General features: G+C 48.7%; 1 protein-coding gene across 1 annotated transcript; it reads left to right on the top strand.

Annotated features, from left to right (window-relative positions):
• Positions 1-1,402: 1,402 nt before the first annotated feature.
• LOC139831753 (MEIOTIC F-BOX protein MOF-like) lies at positions 1,403-22,662 on the top strand. The gene is made up of 6 exons (XM_071821077.1): positions 1,403-1,578; positions 1,641-1,811; positions 4,496-4,777; positions 21,984-22,035; positions 22,132-22,293; positions 22,426-22,662. The coding sequence occupies exons 1-6, from the start codon at positions 1,403-1,405 to the stop codon at positions 22,660-22,662; spliced, it is 1,080 nt and encodes a 359-aa protein (XP_071677178.1).
• Positions 22,663-23,396: the final 734 nt, after the last annotated feature.

The following is a 23,396-nucleotide window of genomic DNA, read 5'->3' as shown; positions in this document are numbered from 1 at the left end:
TCGTGGAATATCGTCGATTCTTTAGGGTTTTCGCGATGGAGAGAATATATAGGCGAAGGGGCGATGTCGGTGGAGTCCCGAGGGGCCCACACCCTAGGTGGGCGCGCCCCCCTCTTGGCCGCGCCGCCAGGTGGTGTGGGCCCCTGCTTGCCGCCTCCGACTCTCCTTCGATGTTCTGGAACCCTCCGTGGAAAATAGGGCCGTGGGCTTTTGTTTCGTCCAATTCCGAGAATATTTCCTGTGTAAGATTTCTGAAACCAAAAACAGCAGAAAACAGGAACTGGCGCTTCGGCATCTTGTTAATAGGTTAGTACCGGAAAATGCATCAAAATGATATAAAGTATGGATAAAACATGTAGATATTGTCATAAAACTAGCATGGAACATAAGAAATTATAGATACGTTGGAGACGTATCAGCCATGTACCCGTGGAAAAGGTTTTTCAAGGTCTTTTGTTATACTCTCTGATGTAAGCATTACCTTTCGGATACTCGATATTAGGCTAACTACTCTAGCCCAACAAGGGGCCCACGAGGATCGTTGCAGCCCAACAAGGACCAATACGTCGGTTGCAGCGGTGGAAATAGGGAAGGAGGTGGATTCTTGATGGACAAGGCAAGAAGACGTTGCATAACGAAAAGATAGATTAGATCTTGCTGTAATCTAGTTGAATTCGTGCAGGACTCTTGAGACCTGACCTCCTATATAAAGGCTATGAGAGGGCCTGCCGGAACACAACCTACACAATCCCGCATACACCAAATCCTAGAAACCTTGCCTCTCGGCGAGATCACCACCACTCAGTCTATCGGCTGCCCCATTGTAACCTTTTCACGCATAATCAAGCTCAGACAAGCAGGGTCCCGAACCTGGGTAAATCTCGCATTCTGCTCGTTTGGTATCCGATGTTTTGTGCTAACCTACAGGATTCTATCAAACCTAAGCCTCTCATGGTGGGAATTGCCTAGGAGATCCCTCAAAAATTGGCGTCGTCTATGGGAAACCTGCTCATTCAAAGCACATTATCGGTTGTTCCGATGATGCCTTCGGCATCGACCGCATCAGGTCCGTCATCGCCGATTTTGGAGGACTCGATCTTCTTCGGGTCCTTCGAGTTCACCCCCAAAACCTTTGCATCGCGTTCAACCTTCTTAGGTTTACGCGGTGGGATGGACCTGACGATTGGGAGCGTCCACCTCAGCATCAGCCCCGGTGGCATTCTTCGACTTCCGGAACCGATCAACTTAGGGACCTACAACAGTCGCGAGTTCGTCGACTGCCACGTCTGTTGCTTCATCACCAACCGTGGCCGATTTATCGGCTGCAACTGCATCAAATGCGCCGACAACACTGATCGTGTCGGCTCCGCCATCACCATCAGCGTCATCATCGCGTCTTACCATGACTACAATGTCCGTTGGATCTGATGACTCTGAGTCGTCGGATCTAACATCGTACTACTGCATCGGCCGCGACAGCAGGCACGGGCTTGGCTCGGACGCCCCTCCCTTCATGTGTGGCATCAAGCACTCCTCCGACGAGGAAGGCATCAACAACTACGGCGACATCATCCCTCTGTCAGCGACCTGCCGGACTGCCTTCTCAGCCTCATCCTCTCCCTCTCCTCCATGGGCGCTAGGCAGCTTGTGCAGACGAGCACCGTGTCGCGGCGGTGGCGCCATCTCTGGCGCGACACACGATGCCTTGATGTCGGCCCGCAGGAGTTCCATGACGCCAACGACGATGACCTAGAGAAGTGGGCCAGGTTCAACAACTTCGCGGACGACCTCCTCCTGCGGCACAACACTCGGTCTCGACACGCTCCGGATGCAGGTCGTCCTGCCTCCCGGGGACAACTGTAGAAGGATAGAGAGGGAGAGAGATTGGCGGAATATGTTGGATATATTATTGAGCCTCATGGGCGAGTATATATAGGCGTACAGGGATCATCTTGGAGTGCAAGACAAGACACAAGATCTATCTCTATCCTAGACTACCTAAACCGTACATATACCAAATATATCTCTAACACTCCCCCGCAGTCGTAGCGGTAGTGACGTGAACAACAGTAGCGTCGCGGACGGTCAGACTGGAGAGAAGCCGAAGGTAGGAACCAACGGGCTGACACTCCCCCGCAGTCGTAGCGGGAGCGTCGTGGACGGAGTTGCGTCGCGGATGCTTGGACTGGAGAGGAGGCTGGTGAGGCGCAAGCGAGGTGGTAGCCCTTTATGCCGATGTCGAGGTAGCCGAGAGCGTGGGTGCTGCAACCTTGGTCGAGGGAGCCGCGCGAGGGATTGCCGTGGTCGATGTCGTGGGCGGGTGCCGGTGTCGATCTAGCCGCAAGCGCATAGTGTACGAGGAGAGTGACGGAGACGCGTCGAGGCAGTCGTGGAGGTTGTCGATGCCGAAGTCGATGAAGTCCGAGCCGTCGAGGACGAGGTGCGGCCCTAGTTTTGCCAAAACCAGGCGCACGTCGGGGACGAAGGCATACTTCGGTTTTGCCAGGACCAACTACACATAGAAGAAGTCGGTGACGCGGTCGAGGCAGTCGTAGAGGCGATGCCGAAGAAGACGTTGTCGAAGCCGATGAAGACGAGATGTCCGACGCGAGTTTGCCAGACTCGGGAACGTGTCGGGGACGAAGGCACTTCCGGTGTTGCCAGTACCGGGCATGCGAGGGGCAGGGACCATCATGGAGTTGTCGCCATGTCAGAGGGACTAGCAGAGGAGGCCTCCGGAAGCGTCGCGGTCGCAGATCGACGGAGAGATGCCGATGCTGCCCGCGGTTCTCAGAGTAGAGTAGCAGGTGGTGTAGATGGGGACGAGGCGATGGCACGGGCGACGAAGTCGAGACGGTTGGAGACGTAGAAGGCGGCTAACCCAGCGGTGACCAGGGGTGGTCATGCTAGACGCCTAGATGGGCGTTGCGGTGGTCGGTGAGCCCAGCGCGACCTGAAGTGGTTGGCGAGCCCAGCGGCGACATGGGGTGGGGGCGCGGCGGCGGTACACGAAGTAGGCGAGGAAGACCCAGCAGCGTGACGAAGACCATGCGCGAACGGAGGCGACCCGCGCCGAAGGGGCGGCGCTGTGGTGGCCTCGGATATCGATGCGCGGGGAACGGCGAAGGTGACCGCGTGCAGCAACGGCACGGCCCGAGGGGCCGGCGTAGCTGCAGGGCGCGAGTCGGTGCAGCGACGGGAGAGCACCAGCTACGTACACGCCTCGGAAGGCGCGTTGGAAGCCGGTAGCGTGGACCAAAGGCAGCGGCGCTGCGGCCCGAAGGGGCAACGCAACGGCAACCCGATGCTCGATCGGTGATAGGCGCGTGCTCGGGGACATGCTTGGCGTTGACGTGCGCGGGGTCGGTTGATCAGACCGACGGCGGCACGATACGCGCCATGGCATGGACGACGCACAAATCGGAGTCGATGGCGCTGCAGAACTGGACGCCTATACTGCCGGATGCACGGCTGGATGGTCGGCCTGGGGTCCGGTACGACCGGCTTGGGTGCCGGTCCAACCGGCCTGGGGCCCGGTCTGACCAGCGGTGGCGCCGGTCCAACCGGCCTAGAGCCCGGTCTGCCGGCCTGGGCGCCGGGTGACTGGGCGACAACCCCTGGATGGCGGCCCGGTAGGCACCGGTTTGGTCCGGTCTGACCTGGTCTGGAAGCCGGCCGGACCGGCTGTAGCGCCGGGTAGTCCGGTCAGGTGGACGGTCTGCCGGCCGTGGCGCCGGCCCGTCCGGTGCTGAGGCCGGTCGGCCGGGTCGTGACGTCGGCCGCCTGACGGATCTGACCGACGGCGGCACGATACGGGCCATGGCATGGACGACGCGCAGATCGGTGTCGATGGCGGCGTTGTCGATGTAGTCCCGGTCAATGACGACGAAGACGAACAGGCGATGGAGACCGCGCGAGCAAGAACAGCCTGCTGCGATGCACGTAGGGGCACCCCGTGTGCGGCGCGTGCGGCTGTGCCGTGCGGTTGATGGCCGGTGCAGGTCGATGCCGTTGTCGGAGTACAGGCGCAAGAGGACGACGGCGATGGGCGACTCAATCCGATCTATGATCGGTAAAACCAAAAGGAAAACCGCCGGTCGAGCGACCGGCGGAGCAAAAGGAAAACCAATCTACAGACTGGAAAAAAAAACTCGAGGGCAGCGGATCAACGGATCCGCAGATGAACCCTCGTACGGGTTGCGCGGCCCCCGGAGTAGGCCATGAAGATTGACCTCCCCGGGGGCGGCGCGAAAACTTGCGGCGACTAGGTCAAGGAGCGTGCCGCTCTGATACCATGTAGAAGGATAGAGAGGGAGAGAGATTGGCGGAATATGTTGGATATATTATTGAGCCTCATGGGCGAGTATATATAGGCGTACAGGGATCATCTTGGAGTGCAAGACAAGACACAAGATCTATCTCTATCCTAGACTACCTAAACCGTAGGTATACCAAATATATCTCTAACAACAAACCGCTTCCTCGCGTGTTACAGCCCCGCCGTCCTCAACATCCACAGCCAGTCGGACGGCGCACACGTCGAGATGCGCGGTATGAGCGATGGCACCATCCTCCGCCGCATCACCACACCGCGGCTCACCGGGGTCACGCTGCGCGACGGCTTCGAGCGCCTCCTCGGCGCCGCCGGATGCCCTCTGCTGGAGCACCTCGAGCTCAGGGACTGCCTCATTGGCTTCGAGGAGGTGGTCGCTTCTGCCACGCTCAAGACCCTCATCATCGACTCTTCCAACATGAGCATGGAGCAGAGCCACCTCCTGTTATCACCAGATTTTAGCCAAATCAGAAGATGGGCCGTGATTGAGATGGGCTTGGAAGATATGCACATGAAGTGTTTATGAAGCGGCCTCGTGCGAGAGTTTGGGCTAGATTGCCCGTGTATCTGTACATTATGGTAGATCGCATTTTAGTTTAGAATTAAGAGATGGAGTTTGGTTCGTACATAGTTAGGTTTATTTCAAACATAGAAAGTCCACGGACTATAAATATGTACCTAGGGTTATTGAGAAAGGAGGACGATCACGTTCACAACAAACACAATCTAGGCGCATCGCCACCCCTTGTTTCGAGGGTTTCTTCCGGGTAAGCATCATGCTGCCTAGATCGCATCTTGCGATCTAGGCAGTATCAGTTTATTCGTTATCTTGTGTTGCTCGTACTGAAGCCTTGTTGATGGCGAGTAACACTGTTATCATAGATGTTTTTGCGCTAGCATCGATGCTTTTCTGGTATGCTTGCTTAGTTATGCTGCCCCTAAATATCTAGCTGCCTTTGCACCTATCTTGGGTGTAAGGGCAGCATCTTGCTTGTATTTTATTTAGTAGATCTGATATGTTATAGTTGTTCCTTGTTCTTCAATGATTAGCTTGATATCCGCAAGGTCAGGCCTTGCAAACGGGTTGAACGGTCCAGTAGTGCGTAAGGTGTAGTTTGTTGGTCCAAGAGGAGATGTTCCGGGAATTGACTCTATGTTGGTTTTTAGGCCTCTTCTTGGATTAGTTTTCTGTTATCTTTCGTATCTGCCAGGCTCAACTACGTGTAGGATGTTCCAATTATGCGGTGAAAGCCCTAGACTGTCGTAGATCGATTTGACTTGGTATTGATCAAGCAGGAACCCCATGTTGTCGTAGATCCAATACGAACCATGGAGGAATCGGCTCTTTGAGCTGATTCACAGGATAACCTGAGAGCCGATCGAGGCTCGGATTTAATGTTTATGTGTCTGCCATGCAGGAAATTAATCGAAGCAATCCATCACCTTCCTGACCAGGTATAGGTCAGGTGGCACACCCTTGCAACCGCCAGGACGTGTGCCAGAGCATTGCGGGCCGTCGCCCGAGGGACCAGGACCCACCAGCAGTTCTGGGAGCCTCCCGGCTCTCCGTGTTGCCCGTCGCTGCTCGCCGGTGGGTTTTGGCCGGAAACACATTCTGGCACGCCCGGTGGGACATTCTACAGCAACTACGTCAACATCTGCAGCTGAGATGTTGGATGAACCAGTCACGTACGAAGATCTGCCTGAGGATCACAAGAAGAAATATGATGAGATCAAAGCTGTCTTCGAAGCCGATCTCATCGGCTCTTTCGAGAGAACCCGTAAACATGGCATTAGGTTCAAAGGATTCTCACCCGAAGGCGTTCTAGATGAGGTAGATCTGTCTCTCCCTTCGGAGGAACGCACCAGAGCTCTGCGCCAGGAAGTTAATTACATGGTGGCTCATTCTCTACACCGTCATTCTGAGAGCCTGATACGTCTCCGACGTATCGATAATTTCTTATGTTCCATGCCACATTATTGATGTTATCTACATGTTTTATGCACACTTTATGTCATATTCGTGCATTTTCTGGAACTAACCTATTAACAAGATGCCGAAGTGCCGTTCTGTTTCTGCTATTTTTGGTTTCAGAAATCCTAGTAACGAAATATTCTCGGAATCGGACGAAATCAACGCCCAAGTTCCTATTTTCATCGGAAGCATCCAGAACACCCGGGAAGGATCAGAGGGGAGCCCTGGGGGCCCCACACCACACCCCGGCGCGGCCAGGGGGGGGCCGCTCCCCCCTATAGTGTGGGCCCCCCAGAAGCCCTCCTGCGCCGCCTCTCCGCCTATATAAAGCCCCTGACCTAAAAACCTCGACACGTTCGACGAAAACCACAGAAACCTTCCAGAGCCGCCGCCATCGCGAGGCCAAGATCTGGGGGACAGGAATCTCTGTTCCGGCACGCCGCCGGAGCGGGGAAGTGCCCCCGGAAGGCTTCTCCATCTCCACCGCCGTCTTCACCGCCATCTTCACCGCCATCGCTGCCTCCATGATGAGGAGGGAGTAATCCACCCCCGAGGCTGAGGGCTCCGCTGTAGCTATGTGGTTCATCTCTCTCCCATGTACCTCAATACAATAATCTCATGAGCTGCTTTACATGATTGAGATTCATATGAGTTTTGTATCACTACTATCTATGTGCTACTCTAGCAAAGTTATTAAAGTAGTTCTATTCCTCCTGCACGTGTGTAAAGGTGACAGTGTGTGCACCGTGTTAGTACTTGGTTTATGCTATGATCATGATCTCTTGTAGATTGCGAAGTTAACTATTGCTATGATAATATTGATGTGATCTATTCCTCCTACATATGCATGAAGGTGACAGTGTGCATGCTATGTTAGTACTTGGTTTAGTCTATTGATCTATCTTACACTATAAGGTTACTTAAACATGAGCATTATTGTGGAGCTTGTTAACTCCGGCATTGAGGGTTCGTGTAATCCTACGCAATGTGTTCATCATCCAACAAAAGTGTAGAGTATGCATTTATCTATTCTGTTATGTGATCAATGTTGAGAGTGTCCACTAGTGAAAGTGTAATCCCTAGGCCTTGTTCCTAAATACTGCTGAGTTACTACTGCTTGTTTCTTGTTTTCTTTGCGTTACTACTGCTGCAATACTACCACCATCAACTACACGCCAGCAAGCTATTTTCTGGCACCGTTGCTACTGCTCATATATATTCATACCACCTGTATTTCACTATCTCTTCGCCGAACTAGTGCACCTATTAGGTGTGTTGGGGACACAAGAGACTTCTTGCTTTGTGGTTGCAGGGTTGCATGAGAGGGATATCTTTGACCTCTTCCTCCCTGAGTTCGATAAACCTTGGGTGATCCACTTAAGGGAAAACTTGCTGCTGTTCTACAAACCTCTGCTCTTGGAGGCCCAACACTGTCTACAGGAAAAGGAGGGGGAAGTAGACATCAAGCTATTTTCTGGCGCCGTTGCCGGGGACCAGAAAGCTACACAATAGGGATTTCCTCCCTCGTCAACCTCGCGCCAGTCCTGGACAGCATCAAGTATTTTCTGGCACCGTTGCCGGGGAGGAAAGGTAAAAGGTACTCACACTCCGGACCTTGGCTACCAAGCTATTTTCCGTCGTTGTAAGTACTCGAAGCTATTTCCTTTAGATCCTGCAATTGCATCTTTTTGTTTCTTGTTTTACACTAGTAAGGCATAATGGAAAACATCTGTGAGCTCTTTGTACTATTTCCTGAGTCAAGACATGAATGGTTTAATGCGAAAATTAAAAAACCTATGGAACCTTATTTGCATGCTAGTAGCAATGATATTAGTATGAACGCTTTGAACACCATTGTTGCTAATGATATGGAAAATTCTAAGCTTGGGGAAGCTGGCTTTGATGAGCATGATATTTTTAGTCCCCCAAGCATTGAGGAGAAAATTTACTTTGATGATACTTTGCCTCCTATTTATGATGATTATAATGATAGTAGTCTTTTGTTGCCACCTACTATGGAGAGTAATTTTTATGATGATAATACTATGCCTCCTACACTTGATGAGAATAATAATGATAGCTACTTTGTTGAATTTGCTCCCACTACAACTAATAAAATTGATTATGCTTATGTGGAGAGTAATAATTTTATGCATGAGACTCATGATAAGAATGCTTTATGTGATAGTTATATTGTTGAGTTTGCTCATGATGCTACTGAAAGTTATTATGAGAGAGGAAAATATGGTTGTAGAAATTTTCATGTTACTAAAATACCTCTCTATGTGCTGAAATTTTTGAAGCTACACTTGTTTTATCTTCCTATGCTTGTTACTTTGCTCTTCATGAACTTGTTTATTTACAAGATGCCTAAGCATAGGAAGCATGTTAGACTTAAATGTGTTTTGAATTTGCCTCTTGATGCTCTCTTTTGCTTCAAATACTATTTCTTATGAGTGCATCATTAAAACTGCTGAGCCCATCTTAATGGCTATAAAGAAAAGAACTTCTTGGGAGATAACCCATGTGTTATTTTGCTACAGTACTTTGTTTTATATTTGTGTCTTGGAAGTTGTTTACTACTGTAGCAACCTCTCCTTATCTTAGTTTTGTGTTTTGTTGTGCCAAGTAAAGCCGTTGATAGAAAAGTAAGTACTAGATTTGGATTACTGCGCAGTTCCAGATTTCTTTGCTGTCACGAATCTGCGTCCACCTCCCTGTAGGTAGCTCAGAAAATTAAGCCAATTTACGTGCATGATCCTCAGATATGTACGCAACTTTCATTCAATTTGAGCATTTTCATCTGAGCAAGTCTGGTGCCATTTTAAAATTCGTCAATACGAACTGTTCTGTTTTGACAGATTCTGCCTTTTATTTCGCGTTGCCTCTTTTGCTATGTTGGATGAATTTCTTTGATCCACTAATGTCCAGTAGCATTATGCAATGTCCAGAAGTGTTAAGAATGATTGTGTCACCTCTGAATATGTCAATTTATATTGTGCACTAACCCTCTAATGAGTTGTTTCGAGTTTGGTGTGGAGGAAGTTTTCAAGGATCAAGAGAGGAGTATGATGCAACATGATCAAGGAGAGTGAAAGCTCTAAGCTTGGGGATGCCCCGGTGGTTCACCCCTGCATATATCAAGAAGACTCAAGCGTCTAAGCTTGGGGATGCCCAAGGCATCCCCTTCTTCATCGACAACATTATCAGGTTCCTCCCCTGAAACTATATTTTTATTCCATCACATCTTATGTGCTTTTTCTTGGAGCGTCGGTTTGTTTTTGTTTTTTGTTTTGTTTGAATAAAATGGATCCTAGCATTCACTTTATGGGAGAGAGACACGCTCCGCTGTAGCATATGGACAAGTATGTCCTTGGTTTCTACTCATATTATTCATGGCGAAGTTTCTCCTTCGTTAAATTGTTATATGGTTGGAATTGGAAAATGATACATGTAGTAATTGCTATTAATGTCTTGGGTAATGTGATACTTGGCAATTGTTGTGCTCATGTTTAAGCTCTTGCATCATATGCTTTGCACCCATTAATGAAGAAATACATAGAGCATGCTAAAATTTGGTTTGCATAATTGGTCTCTCTAAGGTCTAGATAATTTCTAGTATTGAGTTTGAACAACAAGGAAGACGGTGTAGAGTCTTATAATGTTTACAATATGTCTTTTATGTGAGATTTGCTGCACCGGTTCATCCTTGTGTTTGTTTCAAATAGCCTTGCTAGCCTAAACCTTGTATCGAGAGGGAATACTTCTCATGCATCCAAAATACTTGAGCCAACCACTATGCCATTTGTGTCCACCATACCTACCTACTACATGGTATTTCCCGCCATTCCAAAGTAAATTGCTTGAGTGCTACCTTTAAACAATTCAAAATTTATTACCTCTGATTTGTGTCAATGTTTTATAGCTCATGAGGAAGTATGTGGTGTTTATCTTTCAATCTTGTTGGGCAACTTTCACCAATGGACTAGTGGCTTCATCCGCTTATCCAATAATTTTGCAAAAAGAGCTGGCAATAGGATTCCCAGTCCCAAATTAATTAACAAAAATAGACACTCCTCCATGGTATGTGATTGTTGGACGGCACCCGAAGGATTCGGTTAGCCATGGCTTGTGTAAGCAAAGGTTGGGAGGAGTGTCATCATAATAAAACTAAAAATAAAAAGGCACTCCTTCATGGTATGAGATTGTTGGCAGGCACCCGAGGATTCGGTTAGCCATGGTTTGTGAAAGAAAGGTTGGAAGGAGTGCCATACAAAAATAAAATAAAATGGGAGCCGCTCTTTGAAGGTTTGTCTGGCAAGGGGGTTAGAGTACCCGCTACCATTCGTTGACAACAACAAGCACCTCTCAAAATTTTACTTTTATGCTCTCTATATGTTTTCAAAACCAAAGCTCTAGCACAAATATAGCAATCGATGCTTTCCTCTTTGAAGGACCATTCTTTTACTTTTATTGTTGAGTCAGTTCACCTATCTCTCTCTACCTCAAGAAGCAAACATTTGTGTGAACTGTGCATTGATTCTTACATATTTGCATATTGCACTTGTTATATTACTCTATGTTGACAAATATCCATGAGATATACATGTTATAAGTTGAAAGCAACCGCTGAAACTTAATCTTCCATTGTGTTGCTTCAATGTCTCTACTATGAATTTATTGCTTTATGAGTAACTCTTATGCAAGACTTATTGATGCTTGTCTCGAAAGTACTATTCATGAAAAGTCTTTGCTATATGATTCACCTGTTTACTCATGTCATATACATTGTTTTGATCGCTGCATTCACTACATATGCTTTACAAATAGTATGATCAAGGTTATGATGGCATGTCACTCCAGAAATTATCTGTGTTATCGTTTTACCTGCTCGGGACGAGCAGAACTAAGCTTGGGGATGCTGATACGTCTCCGACGTATCGATAATTTCTTATGTTCCATGCCACATTATTGATGTTATCTACATGTTTTATGCACACTTTATGTCATATTCGTGCATTTTCTGGAACTAACCTATTAACAAGATGCCGAAGTGCCGGTTCTGTTTTCTGCTGTTTTTGGTTTCAGAAATCCTAGTAACGAAATATTCTCGGAATCGGACGAAATCAACGCCCAAGTTCCTATTTTCATCGGAAGCATCCAGAACACCCGGGAAGGATCAGAGGGGAGCCCTGGGGGCCCCACACCACACCCCGGCACGGCCAGGGGGGGCCGCGCCCCCCTATAGTGTGGGCCCCCCAGAAGCCCTCCTGCGCCGCCTCTCCGCCTATATAAAGCCCCTGACCTAAAAACCTTGACACGTTCGACGAAAACCACAGAAACCTTCCAGAGCCGCCGCCATCGCGAGGCCAAGATCTGGGGGACAGGAATCTCTGTTCCGGCACGCCGCCGGAGCGGGGAAGTGCCCCCGGAAGGCTTCTCCATCTCCACCGCCGTCTTCACCGCCATCTTCACTGCCATCGCTGCCTCCATGATGAGGAGGGAGTAATCCACCCCCGAGGCTGAGGGCTCCGCTGTAGCTATGTGGTTCATCTCTCTCCCATGTACCTCAATACAATAATCTCATGAGCTGCTTTACATGATTGAGATTCATATGAGTTTTGTATCACTACTATCTATGTGCTACTCTAGCAAAGTTATTAAAGTAGTTCTATTCCTCCTGCACGTGTGTAAAGGTGACAGTGTGTGCACCGTGTTAGTACTTGGTTTATGCTATGATCATGATCTCTTGTAGATTGTGAAGTTAACTATTGCTATGATAATATTGATGTGATCTATTCCTCCTACATATGCATGAAGGTGACAGTGTGCATGCTATGTTAGTACTTGGTTTAGTCTATTGATCTATCTTACACTATAAGGTTACTTAAACATGAGCATTATTGTGGAGCTTGTTAACTCCGGCATTGAGGGTTCGTGTAATCCTACGCAATGTGTTCATCATCCAACAAAAGTGTAGAGTATGCATTTATCTATTCTGTTATGTGATCAATGTTGAGAGTGTCCACTAGTGAAAGTGTAATCCCTAGGCCTTGTTCCTAAATACTGCTGAGTTACTACTGCTTGTTTACTGTTTTACTGCGTTACTACTGCTGCAATACTACCACCATCAACTACACGCCAGCAAGCTATTTTCTGGCACCGTTGCTACTGCTCATATATATTCATACCACCTGTATTTCACTATCTCTTCGCCGAACTAGTGCACCTATTAGGTGTGTTGGGGACACAAGAGACTTCTTGCTTTGTGGTTGCAGGGTTGCATGAGAGGGATATCTTTGACCTCTTCCTCCCTGAGTTCGATAAACCTTGGGTGATCCACTTAAGGGAAAACTTGCTGCTGTTCTACAAACCTCTGCTCTTGGAGGCCCAACACTGTCTACAGGAAAAGGAGGGGGAAGTAGACATCAGAGCCTGGTGAACACTTTGGAGCTTATCGCGGTTCGCGTGGTTTAGGAAATCATGAAGCATCAGTACTCTCCGTCAGGGCCTGCCCTAGGAACTCACCAGGGAGAAATACCGTTCCACACCAGACTGCAGCTGCCATTCACGCTTGCAGCTCCAGAGCCACAAGGTTCATCGGCATACGTCGTCTACAAGGTTGGAGGCGATCCTGGTGATTGCCAATTCTTTTATGAGCCGCCTAAAGAAATCCCACATGGGTACGTGTGCACATACGTGCCGGACTGCAATAACTTGGCGCGCACAAACCAGATTGCAGTAGGAGCGGTTGCGGGAGCGGACACCGATAAACAGGCGTGGCTAGCTAAATATGCCACCGGAACGAGTCATGAAAGCTCAGCCCCTGCAGCTCATACCGTGGAACAAATCAGTACAATCTTGAGAGACCAGTTCGGCATCCTGCCAAAGAGGAGAACAGTCGGCTATTCCAAGCCGTACCCCAATGAATATGATTTGATTCCACTGCCGCCTAAGTATTGGCTCCCTGAGTTCTCAAAGTTCAAAGGATCAGAAGGGGCTAGCTCAATTGAGCATGTAAGCCGATATTTGGCGCAGTTAGGCATGATTTCAGCATCAGACCCGTTGCGCGTGAGGTTTTTTGCGCAATCTCTCACAGGACCAGCTTTTGGGTGGTACACCTCGTTGCCACCAGATTCAGTCCGGACATGGAAGCAACTGGAAGAGAAGTTTCATGTTCAATATCACTCAGAAGCTACCGAGGCTAGCATTGCCGATCTGGCACAGGTGCGGCAGAAGCGGGGAGAAACGGTGTCGGAATACATTCAGCATTTCAGGACTGTCAAGAACCGATGTTATTCGGCTCGTTTAACTGAGAAAGAAGCAGTCGATCTGGCAGTGTTGGGCCTCGCAGCGCCGATCAAGGATCTAGCCTTCCAAGTGGAATACAATTCACTGGCGCACATGGTTCAGAAATTAACATTGTATGAGCAGCGCCACCCAGAATTGTACCAAGATAAGTTCAAACGCCCGATAGGCCTGGTCGAAACAGAAGAAGTTGAGGACTTTGCAGAAGATCAGGAAGTAGCCGTGGCTGAATGGGCTCGGGGGGCAGCTCCCGTGTCCTGCAAATGGGTGAAACAACAAGGGCCAGCAAGAGGGTTTGACTTCGATATAAGCAAAGCTGAGCAGATATTCGATCTATTACTTAAGGAAAAACAGCTGAAGTTACCCGAAGGCCATAAAATCCCTACGGCGCAAGAAATGAACGGGAGACCGTACTGCAAGTGGCATCACTCGTTCACCCATGTCACCAATGACTGCAAAGAACTGTGTCGGCAGATCCAAACGGCGATAGAACAAGGCCGTTTGATCCTTGGTCAGTTTGCCATGAAAGTGGACACGCACCCGTTTCCTGGCGTCAACATGGTGGAACACGATCACTCCACGAGGCGTCAGCTGGATTTCTCATTCGAGGTTAACATGGCAGGGCCTGTATACCACCATGGCAGGGATAAAGAAGAAATATGTCCCTCCCGTGGCAAGGAAAAGGAGGCGGCCGGTCCACGAGACCGGCCCCGAGATGATGACAGACGGTACATCACCGAGGAACAAGTGAGAAACGTGCGCTATCAACGACCGCTCTCCGCGCATCTCCTTAACAAATATGAGCATCAGTACGACCGACGCCGGCGGTACGACATAGATGACGAAAAATATCGTCGGTATGATATTGACAACAGAAAATATCGTCGGTACGATAGAAACGACGAAGGATATGAGCATTGCGCTAAGGAGAAGTCAAGGGAGCAGGAAGACATGGACAGACACTGGGATTGTCCTTTCTTTAAGCACTGCTGGGACTCAGGAATGAGCCGATTGCCTACAATCGACAACTGCCCAGAGTGTAGACAGCAGAAGAAGGGCACATGTGAGGTTTCAGTGTTCAAGCGCCTAGGGCCTCTCCCATCTCAGAACAGACGAGCTGAGTCATCTCGGGGAGAAGATTTCGAGGAGTCAGAAGATGAAGAAGAAGATAGATACCACCGGCCAAGGTGGTGCCCTGATGGACCCAGTCACTCCCAAAAGCGTAGGGTTCAGCGGCTACGTAGCTTGGAGGAAGCCGAGGTGCAATACCTGCACACGTTGAGGAAAGCGCGGCCTGATCTGGCCGTGAAAATTCAGCAAACTTTGGAGGCAGAGAATCGTCCACCGAAGAAAGAATGGCGCCCCAAACAAGTAAAAGACGATGCAAAGGCATCGGCTGGCACAAACATGGTGTTCATACTTCCGTCGGAGTTTTGTGCTCCAAGAACCGAAGAAGTGCCAGTAGCATAGTTTGACTGCGGCCCACGGCCAGTTATCTTTGAAAAGCCACGAGAGAAGGGCTACAAACATTTGAAGGCCCTGTACCTAAAAGGTTATATCAATGGGCAGCCTGTCGGCAAGATGATGGTTGACACAGGAGCGGCAGTCAATATAATGCCATACTCCATGCTACGGCGTTTGGGACGCTCTAACGCAGATCTGATCAAAACCAACGTCACATTAAGCGACTTCAACGGCCAAGCATCAGAAACACAAGGCGTTCTGAACGTGGATCTAACCGTGGGCCGAAAAACCATCCCTACATCATTCTTCATCGTCGACAGCAAAAGCACATACGCTGTCCTGCTAGGGAGGGATTGGATTCACGCCAACTGCTGCATTCCATCCACAATGCACCAATGCCTGATACAGTGGGATGGAGATGAAGTGGAGGTCGTTCATGCAGATGACTCGATCGAGATCTCCATAGCGGGCATGAATATTTGGGACGCAAACGACCAAGAGCCGATCTCTGGAGTGAGTTTGGACGGCTGTGAGCGCATCGAAGCTTCAAAAAATGGGGTGAGGCTGGTCTTATCCACCGGCCTGACAGAGTAGCAAGAGCAAAACCAATGGATGTACGTGGCAAGGCCGATCCCTGCGATCGGCCCCAAAAAATAAAAAGCAATGATCTCACCTCAAGCATGTCACGAAGTCATGGTTGGGAGACTCCCTCCCGTAGTAGAGCACAAATAAGGTGTAAATCTTCATTGAGCAATGCAATCGAAAAGAGGCCGATTCCAGCAATCGGCCCAAATTATCCTCACCATACGTTTTTCCTGTGTTCAGCATCGATCTAGCAGGCGACGGAAAGCTAGGATATGGGTTTACATCGGCTGATGAGCTAGAAGAGATTGACATTGGTCCTGGGGATAAGCCACGACCAACATTTATCAGCAAAAAGTTAGATCCGCATCTGAGGGGCCTGATGATAGCTTTATTGAAAGAATACCCAGATTGCTTTGCCTGGGATTACACAGAGATGCCCGGGTTAGACAGGAGCATCATTGAGCATCGGCTCCCTCTTAAGAAAGGATTTCGGCCGTTCCAGCAGCGAGCACGACAGATGAAGGCCGAAATTTTGGAAGAAGTCAAGAAAGAGATCGAGAAAATGTTGAACGCCGGGTTCATCAGGCCATGCAGGTATGCTGAGTGGATTTCTAGTATCGTGCCTGTAGAGAAAAAGGACGGCCGATGGCGCGTCGCCATAGATTTTCGGGATCTCAATAGAGCCACTCCAAAGGATAAGTATCCAATGCCGGTAGCAGAGACATTGATCAATGCAACTGCTGGTCATAAGGTTTTAAGTTTCATGGATGGCAATGCCGGTTACAACCAAATTTTCATGGCTCCAGAAGATATACACAAGACTGCATTCAGAGTACCAGGCTCGGTGGGCTTGTTTGAATATGTAGTCATGACATTTGGACTGAAAAATACCGACGCAACATACCAAAGAGCCATGAATTACATCTTTCATGATCTGATCGGCAAGTTGGTGGAGATTTACATTGATGACGTGGTAGTCAAGTCTGTTTCAGTGGAAGGACACTTGGAGGATTTGCGCACGTCCTGGACCGGACTAGAAAATTCGGACTAAGAATGAATCCAAAGAAGTGTGCTTTTGGTGTAACGGCCGGTCAATTCTTGAGTATCTAACGAAGCCACCTGTGTTAGTTCCGCCCCAGCAAGACAGACCATTCTATATTTACTTGTCAGTAGCTAACACTTCCATCGCCTCAGTCGTGGTGCAAGTTCATGATGGTCTGGAGAAAGTCGTTTTCTACCTCAGCAGAAGGATGTTGGATGCAGAAACTAGGTACCCTGAAATCGAGAAGTTGTGCCTCTGCCTATTTTTTACCTGCACCAAGCTTCATCACATCTTGCTGTCAGCGGAAATTGTCGTCATATGCAAATCAGATGTTATCAAACATATGCTGTCGGCTCCTGTGTTGAAAGGCCGACTCGGTAAGTGGATGTTTGCATTATCAGAATTTTATATCCGGTATCAGCCTGCGAAAGCAGTCAAGGGACAAGCGTTGGCCGATCTTATTGCTGAACGAATCAACACTGATATAGCAGCACTGTCTGTGCGTGCATGTGCCATGTTTTTCGATGGATCGGTTTGTGATGATGGTTGCGGCATCGGCATTCTACTCGTGTCGCCTCGGGGGGCAACATATTCCTTCTCCATCAGGCTACCTACCCCTTGCACCAACAATGTCGCTGAGTATGAAGCAATACGCAAGGGAATGGAGTTGCTATTGGAAGCCGGGGCAGAAGCAGTGGAACTTTTTGGAGACTCCAAATTGGTGATTTCCCAACTCACGGAGGAATACAGATGTGAGAGCGAGTCGCTCTTCCCATTATGGATGCAATGCCGTGAGCTGATGGCACAATTTAGGTACCTAAACTTCAATTGGATCCTGAGGTCGCAAAATACCGAGGCAAACGATCTCGCACAGATGGCGTCAGGCTACAAGGACGTAGCAGATGGAGCCGATGTTCAGGTACAGTTCCTGGAACCGGATGACTGGAGAGCCGATATCTTCAATTACTTGAAAGATTCGGCTCGGGGGGCACCTAAACGGATAAGGTACAAGGCCATGAAGTATGTCCTTATTGGGGACGACATGTTCTACAGGACTTTGGAAGGGTTACTCCTCAAATGTTTGGGACCAGCCGAGTCAAATCGGCTCTTACACGAGGTACACGAAGGCGCCTGTGGAACTCACCAATCGGTTCATAAGATGAAATGGTTGATCAGGCGATCGGGGTTTTATCGGCCCACCATGCTTGAGGATTGTTTTAAGTACTATAAAGGGTGTCAAGCATGTCAGAAGTTTGGGAGCATTCAGATGGTACCCGCATCAGCAATGAACCCCATCATCAAGCCTTGGCCATTTCGAGGTTGGGGCATGGATATGATCGGCAAAATCAATCCTCCATCGAGCAAAGGCCATGTGTGGGTTCTGGCCATTACAGATTATTTCACTAAATGGGTGGAGGCCGTCCCTATGAAGTCAGTGGCATCGAAAGATGTTATCAATTTCGTGAAAGAACATGTTATTCATAGATTCGGGATTCCCCAGACTATCACGACCGATGGAGGTTCGGTCTTCGTGTCTCACGAGATGCGAAAGTTCTGCGAGGACATGGGAATCAAGTTGATCCGATCGTCTCCATACTATGCACAAGCAAATGGGCAAGCGGAAGCGTCCAACAAGAGCCTTATCAAGCTGATTAAGAGGAAAATCGACGAGTACCCTAGACGGTGGCACGAGGTATTGTCAGAGGCGTTGTGGGCTTATCGCATGTCATGTCATGTCATGGAGCGATAAAAACCTCGCCATACCATCTGGTCTATGGACAAGAAGCCGTATTGCCCTGGGAAATCACGGCTGGGTCGAGACGGATTACGTTTCAGAATGATTTAACAACTGAAGAATATGCAGCCCTGATGAGTTATAGCATTGAGGATGTAACGGAACTTAGACTATGGTCGCTTGAGAAAATTAAAGAGAACAAAGCCAAGGTAGCTCGCGCATATAATAAGAAGGTGAGACCAAAGGAGTTCCACGTTGGTGATCTGGTATGGGAAGCTGTATTGCCATTGGGGACTAAGGATCCAGCGTATGGTAAATGGTCTCCAAATTGGCACGGGCCGTACAGGGTCGACCAAGTTTTAAAGGGTAACGCATACATGCTCGAGGAGCTGAGCGGCGTGAAGTTCCCAGTGGCTGTCAATGGTCAGCATCTCAAGAAATATTTCACAAGTATGTGGGATGATGGACAGTGAAATATGGGGGCCGATACATGAAATCGGCCAGTAAAAAAAAATTGGCACAAGTATGTGGGATGATGGATAGTGAAATATGGGGGCCGATGCATGAAATCGGCCAGTAAAAAATATATATATACGAAGCAACAAGACGCAAAGCACAGTCGATGCACAGACATCGACTTTAGATTAAAAAGCCGATGCGCAGCCATCGACTCTAGAGGTACAAACTATTACATGATCCGTCTCGGGCTCTATTGAAGGAATGCCTCGCAGGCACGGAGGGCGTCAGCACGGACACGATCTACTTCGGCGATTTCGGCCTCGTCATCTTCATCCTCGCCCGTCGCTTGCTGTTTGTTCAAAGGCACGTATTTCTGCAACAGGTGCAGGAACTAGCTTTTTCCTGGAAGCCGATGGTGGCAAATTTGGATGGTTCTGTGCCTATAAAGAAAGGAGTTAGTAAGTACAAGCATGTTTGCAGAAGCCCATGAGGATAGGTGAAATCGGTCAAGATATGGATCAACATACGTGCAAGCTTTCTTGATCTGGAGAAGGACTCCGGCGCTTCGAAGTTTTCCTGGCGGCTACCTTCCTCACCGTCGTTCTCGCCTTAGTTGGGGCTCGGGGGCAGCTGGCCCGGAAGATGCTTTGCTCTTGGAAGCCGATGTTGGTGAAATCGGCTGGCTCTACATCACGACCTTTTTCAAGGGTGGCGAGCTTTTGCAGACGAGGGTCACAGGTTACCATTTGAATTTGGAGAATGTCTGCTTGGATCTGTCTAAATAGGTAACCGGGTCTGGCCTTACTGGCGTTTTATGGTAAAATACCGATGCGTTGCCATCGGCTCTTTGTGCATTGACTTACTTGGACTATCGGCAAAATCAAACATGGAAGCCTTCTTCATTGATTAAAAAGGGGATTTTTTACAATAAGAGCCGATTGCTCTCAAAAGGATGATCTGCTGCCTAATGCATTACTACTACTAGCCCTACTCTAGTAGTCCCTAATCTAGGGGCCATCGCTGCCCTCGTCGTCGCCGTCCTCGCCGCTATCAGCGCTGCTGCCGGCGATGTCGTCGTCGCTGCTGCTGAAGCCCTCGGCAGGGGCTTCTTCTTCTTCGTCGTCATCGTCGTCGTCGTCCTCCGACCCGGCGCGGAAGCGCTTCGCCGGCGGGTATTCGTCGGAGGAGGTGTCGTCCTCCGCCTCGTCCTCCTCGTCGGAGGAGAGGTCCCCGTCCCAGGAGAAGAGGTCATCGTCGCTCTCCTCCTCCAACTCCCCGTCCACGAGGAACTGGAGGTTATCCTCCCCGTCGGTCAAGGATCCGTCATCCTCTGACTCGACGGAGAAGTCCCAATCCCTCTCGTCCCACCATTCTGGGGCGCGGGCATTGTACGCCGCTATTGGGTCGTACTCCGGCACCGGCTCGCTGGAGGAGGAGGATTGGAAGGAGAGGCCCGAAGAGGCAGAGGAGGAGTCCATGGTGCAGAGGAGGGTTTTCGATTGCTAAAGCAGAGGATAAGGATTCGAACTGCTCGGATGCGGTTAAATAAAGGGGATATAGTGAAGGATGATGCAATGTTGTGGCAGTTTCGAGGATGCGGTGCCAAAACTGTCAAATCGTGCAGTACGGAGAAGTTGAGAAGGCAAGGCATCATGATGAAAGGGCACTGTAGCGGTTCTGCTCTGCAACGCGTGACCCGGTGAAGGAAAACAGAGTGGTTTTGGAATTATTATTGCCAAAACCAGGGGGGCATGTGTTATCACCAGATTTTAGCCAAATCAGAAGATGGGCCGTGATTGAGATGGGCTTGGAAGATATGCACATGAAGTGTTTATGAAGCGGCCTCGTGCGAGAGTTTGGGCTAGATTGCCCGTGTATCTGTACATTATGGTAGATCGCATTTTAGTTTAGAATTAAGAGATGGAGTTTGGTTCGTACACAGTTAGGTTTATTTCAAAGATAGAAAGTCCACGGACTATAAATATGTACCTAGGGTTATTGAGAAAGGAGGACGATCACGTTCACAACAAACACAATCTAGGCGCATCGCCACCCCTTGTTTCGAGGGTTTCTTCCGGGTAAGCATCATGCTGCCTAGCGATCTAGGAAGTATCAGTTTATTCGTTATCTTGTGTTGCTCGTACTGAAGCCTTGTTGATGGCGAGTAATACTGTTATCATAGATGTTTTTGGGCTAGCATCGATGCTTTTCTGGTATGCTTGCTTAGTTATGCTGCCCCTAAATATCTAGCTGCCTTTGCACCTATCTTGGGTGTAAGGGCAGCATCTTGCTTGTATTTTATTTAGTAGATCTGATCTGTTATAGTTGTTCCTTGTTCTTCAAGGATTAGCTTGATATCCGCATGGTCAGGCCTTGCAAACGGGTTGAACGATCCAGTAGTGCGTAAGGTGTAGTTTGCTGGTCCAAGAGGAGATGTTCCGGGAATTGACTCTATGTTGGTTTTTAGGCCTCTTCTTGGATTAGTTTTCTGTTATCTTTCGTATCTGCCAGGCTCAACTACGTGTAGGATGTTCCAATTATGCGGTGAAAGCCCTAGACTGTCGTAGATCGATTTGAGTTGGTATTGATCAAGCAGGAACCCCATGTTGTCGTAGATCCAATACGAACCATGGAGGAATCGGCTCTTTGAGCTGATTCACAGGATAACCTGAGAACCGATCGAAGCTCGGATTTAATGTTTACGTGTCTGCCATGCAGGAAATTAATCGAAGCAATCCATCACCTTCCTGACCAGGTATAGGTCAGGTGGCACGCCCTTGCAACCGCCAGGATGTGTGCCAGAGCATTGCGGGCCGTCGCCCGATGGACCAGGACCCACCAGCAGTTCTGGGAGCCTCCCGGCTCTCCGTGTTGCCCGTCGCTGCTCGCCGGTGGGTTTTGGCCGGCAACACCTCCACAACTGTTACACCCCGCGCATCGTCGCTCCTGGCCTCGTTTCTCTGGACGTCGTGCTTCTCAAAGAGTATGCACCCCTTTGGCTATTCGAGATGCCTTCGCTCGTCGATGCCACGTTTTGTTGGGCCACAGGCAGCATCTACGCAGAATTCGAGCTTCTTTGCAGCCTCCATAACGTGACCAAATTAGAGATATGCAGCTTCCCGTCGCTACGCACGGTCCGTGTGTTGCTAATAGCTTGTCCCACCTATATATAGCTAGCTAAATGGAATTCCTTCTTTTACATCGTACGCTGCTTCATCTTTGTTTTTCAGGTAATGAGCTATAATTTTGACGACAGAGATTTACCAGAGTTCAATAACCTCACAACATTGATCCTGGAACGGTGCGATTTCACCCGTGACACGCCCACGCTCCTGGAGTATTTTCTCCGCCACGCTCCTAACTTGGAGAGACTTACTCTGCAGAACTGCAAGGTATACACATCTAGCTTATATCTAAACCTGGAGACGTGACTTTTTTCCCTGTCAATTCTACATAGCCTTCTCTTTAGTTTTCTTCATCTGGAACTAATCATATCGATACTCTTTTTGCATGCCAAATTATAGCATCCACCGCGCTCTAAAAAGGCTGCAGAAAGTTCCAAGCCGGGGAAAATATCTGGCTACCATTTGAACCTCAAATTTGTGGAGATCAAACAACGTGAAAAGGATGGCGTTTGCGACATCATCGAGTATCTCCTTCGTGTTTCGAAGAATCTCGAGAGGACTGACATTGTGCTATCTGAAGGTCCAGAGAAGCCGTGGTATCATGCGGCATTAGAAGCTCAGGGTTGGTACAAATAGTTTGGAGGCCCTGTACCTTTGGAATAGGTTTTTCTTGGGTCTTGGTGTGCCCATGCATGCACACATTTTTTCTTCTTCTTATGGGAGTTACGCTGTTATATAAATAATGTACTACTACGATGAGAAAGCTGGTCTGAAAAAAGGCATGAGAAAGCAAAAGAAGTAAGAAACACTAGCAACCTTATTTATGTTCACTTGATTTCCTCGGGGCTTTCTGAGGCTGGATTTTCAGCGCATTTTTTTAAATAATACACTTTTTTTTGTTTATTTCAGAAATAATACTCGGTTTTGAGATATTTCAGAAATAATACACCGTCGGGTTCGTTGAACCCGAAATTTAAAACTCGGGGTAGAGGAACCCGAAATTTCAAAATCGGGGTAGAGGAACCCGACTTATTCTTTTGGCGGGAGGGCGAAAAAGGAAAAAGAAAAGGAAAAGAAAGAATCGGGTTTTAGAAACCCGATATTAGTGAATCGGGTTAGGCGACCCCGAGATTCCCACATATTTCGGGTTACTCTACCCCGATTTTTGAAATTTCGGGTTCCTCTACCCTAATTCTGAAATTTCGGGTTCCTCTACCCCAATTCCTTCTTTTTCGCGCGGAAACAGGATTAGTCGGGTTCCTCTACCCCGATTTTTGAAATTTCGGGTTCCTCTACCCCGAGTTTCAAATTTCGGGTTTCCTGAACCCGACAGTGTATTATTTCTGAAATATCTCAAAACCGAGTATTAT

This window comes from Lolium perenne, chromosome 5 (genome assembly GCF_019359855.2).
Source record: "Lolium perenne isolate Kyuss_39 chromosome 5, Kyuss_2.0, whole genome shotgun sequence".
Taxonomy (NCBI): Eukaryota; Viridiplantae; Streptophyta; class Magnoliopsida; order Poales; family Poaceae; genus Lolium; species Lolium perenne.
Note: the sequence above shows the minus strand (reverse complement) of the source record. Positions and strands in the feature narration are given on the sequence as shown.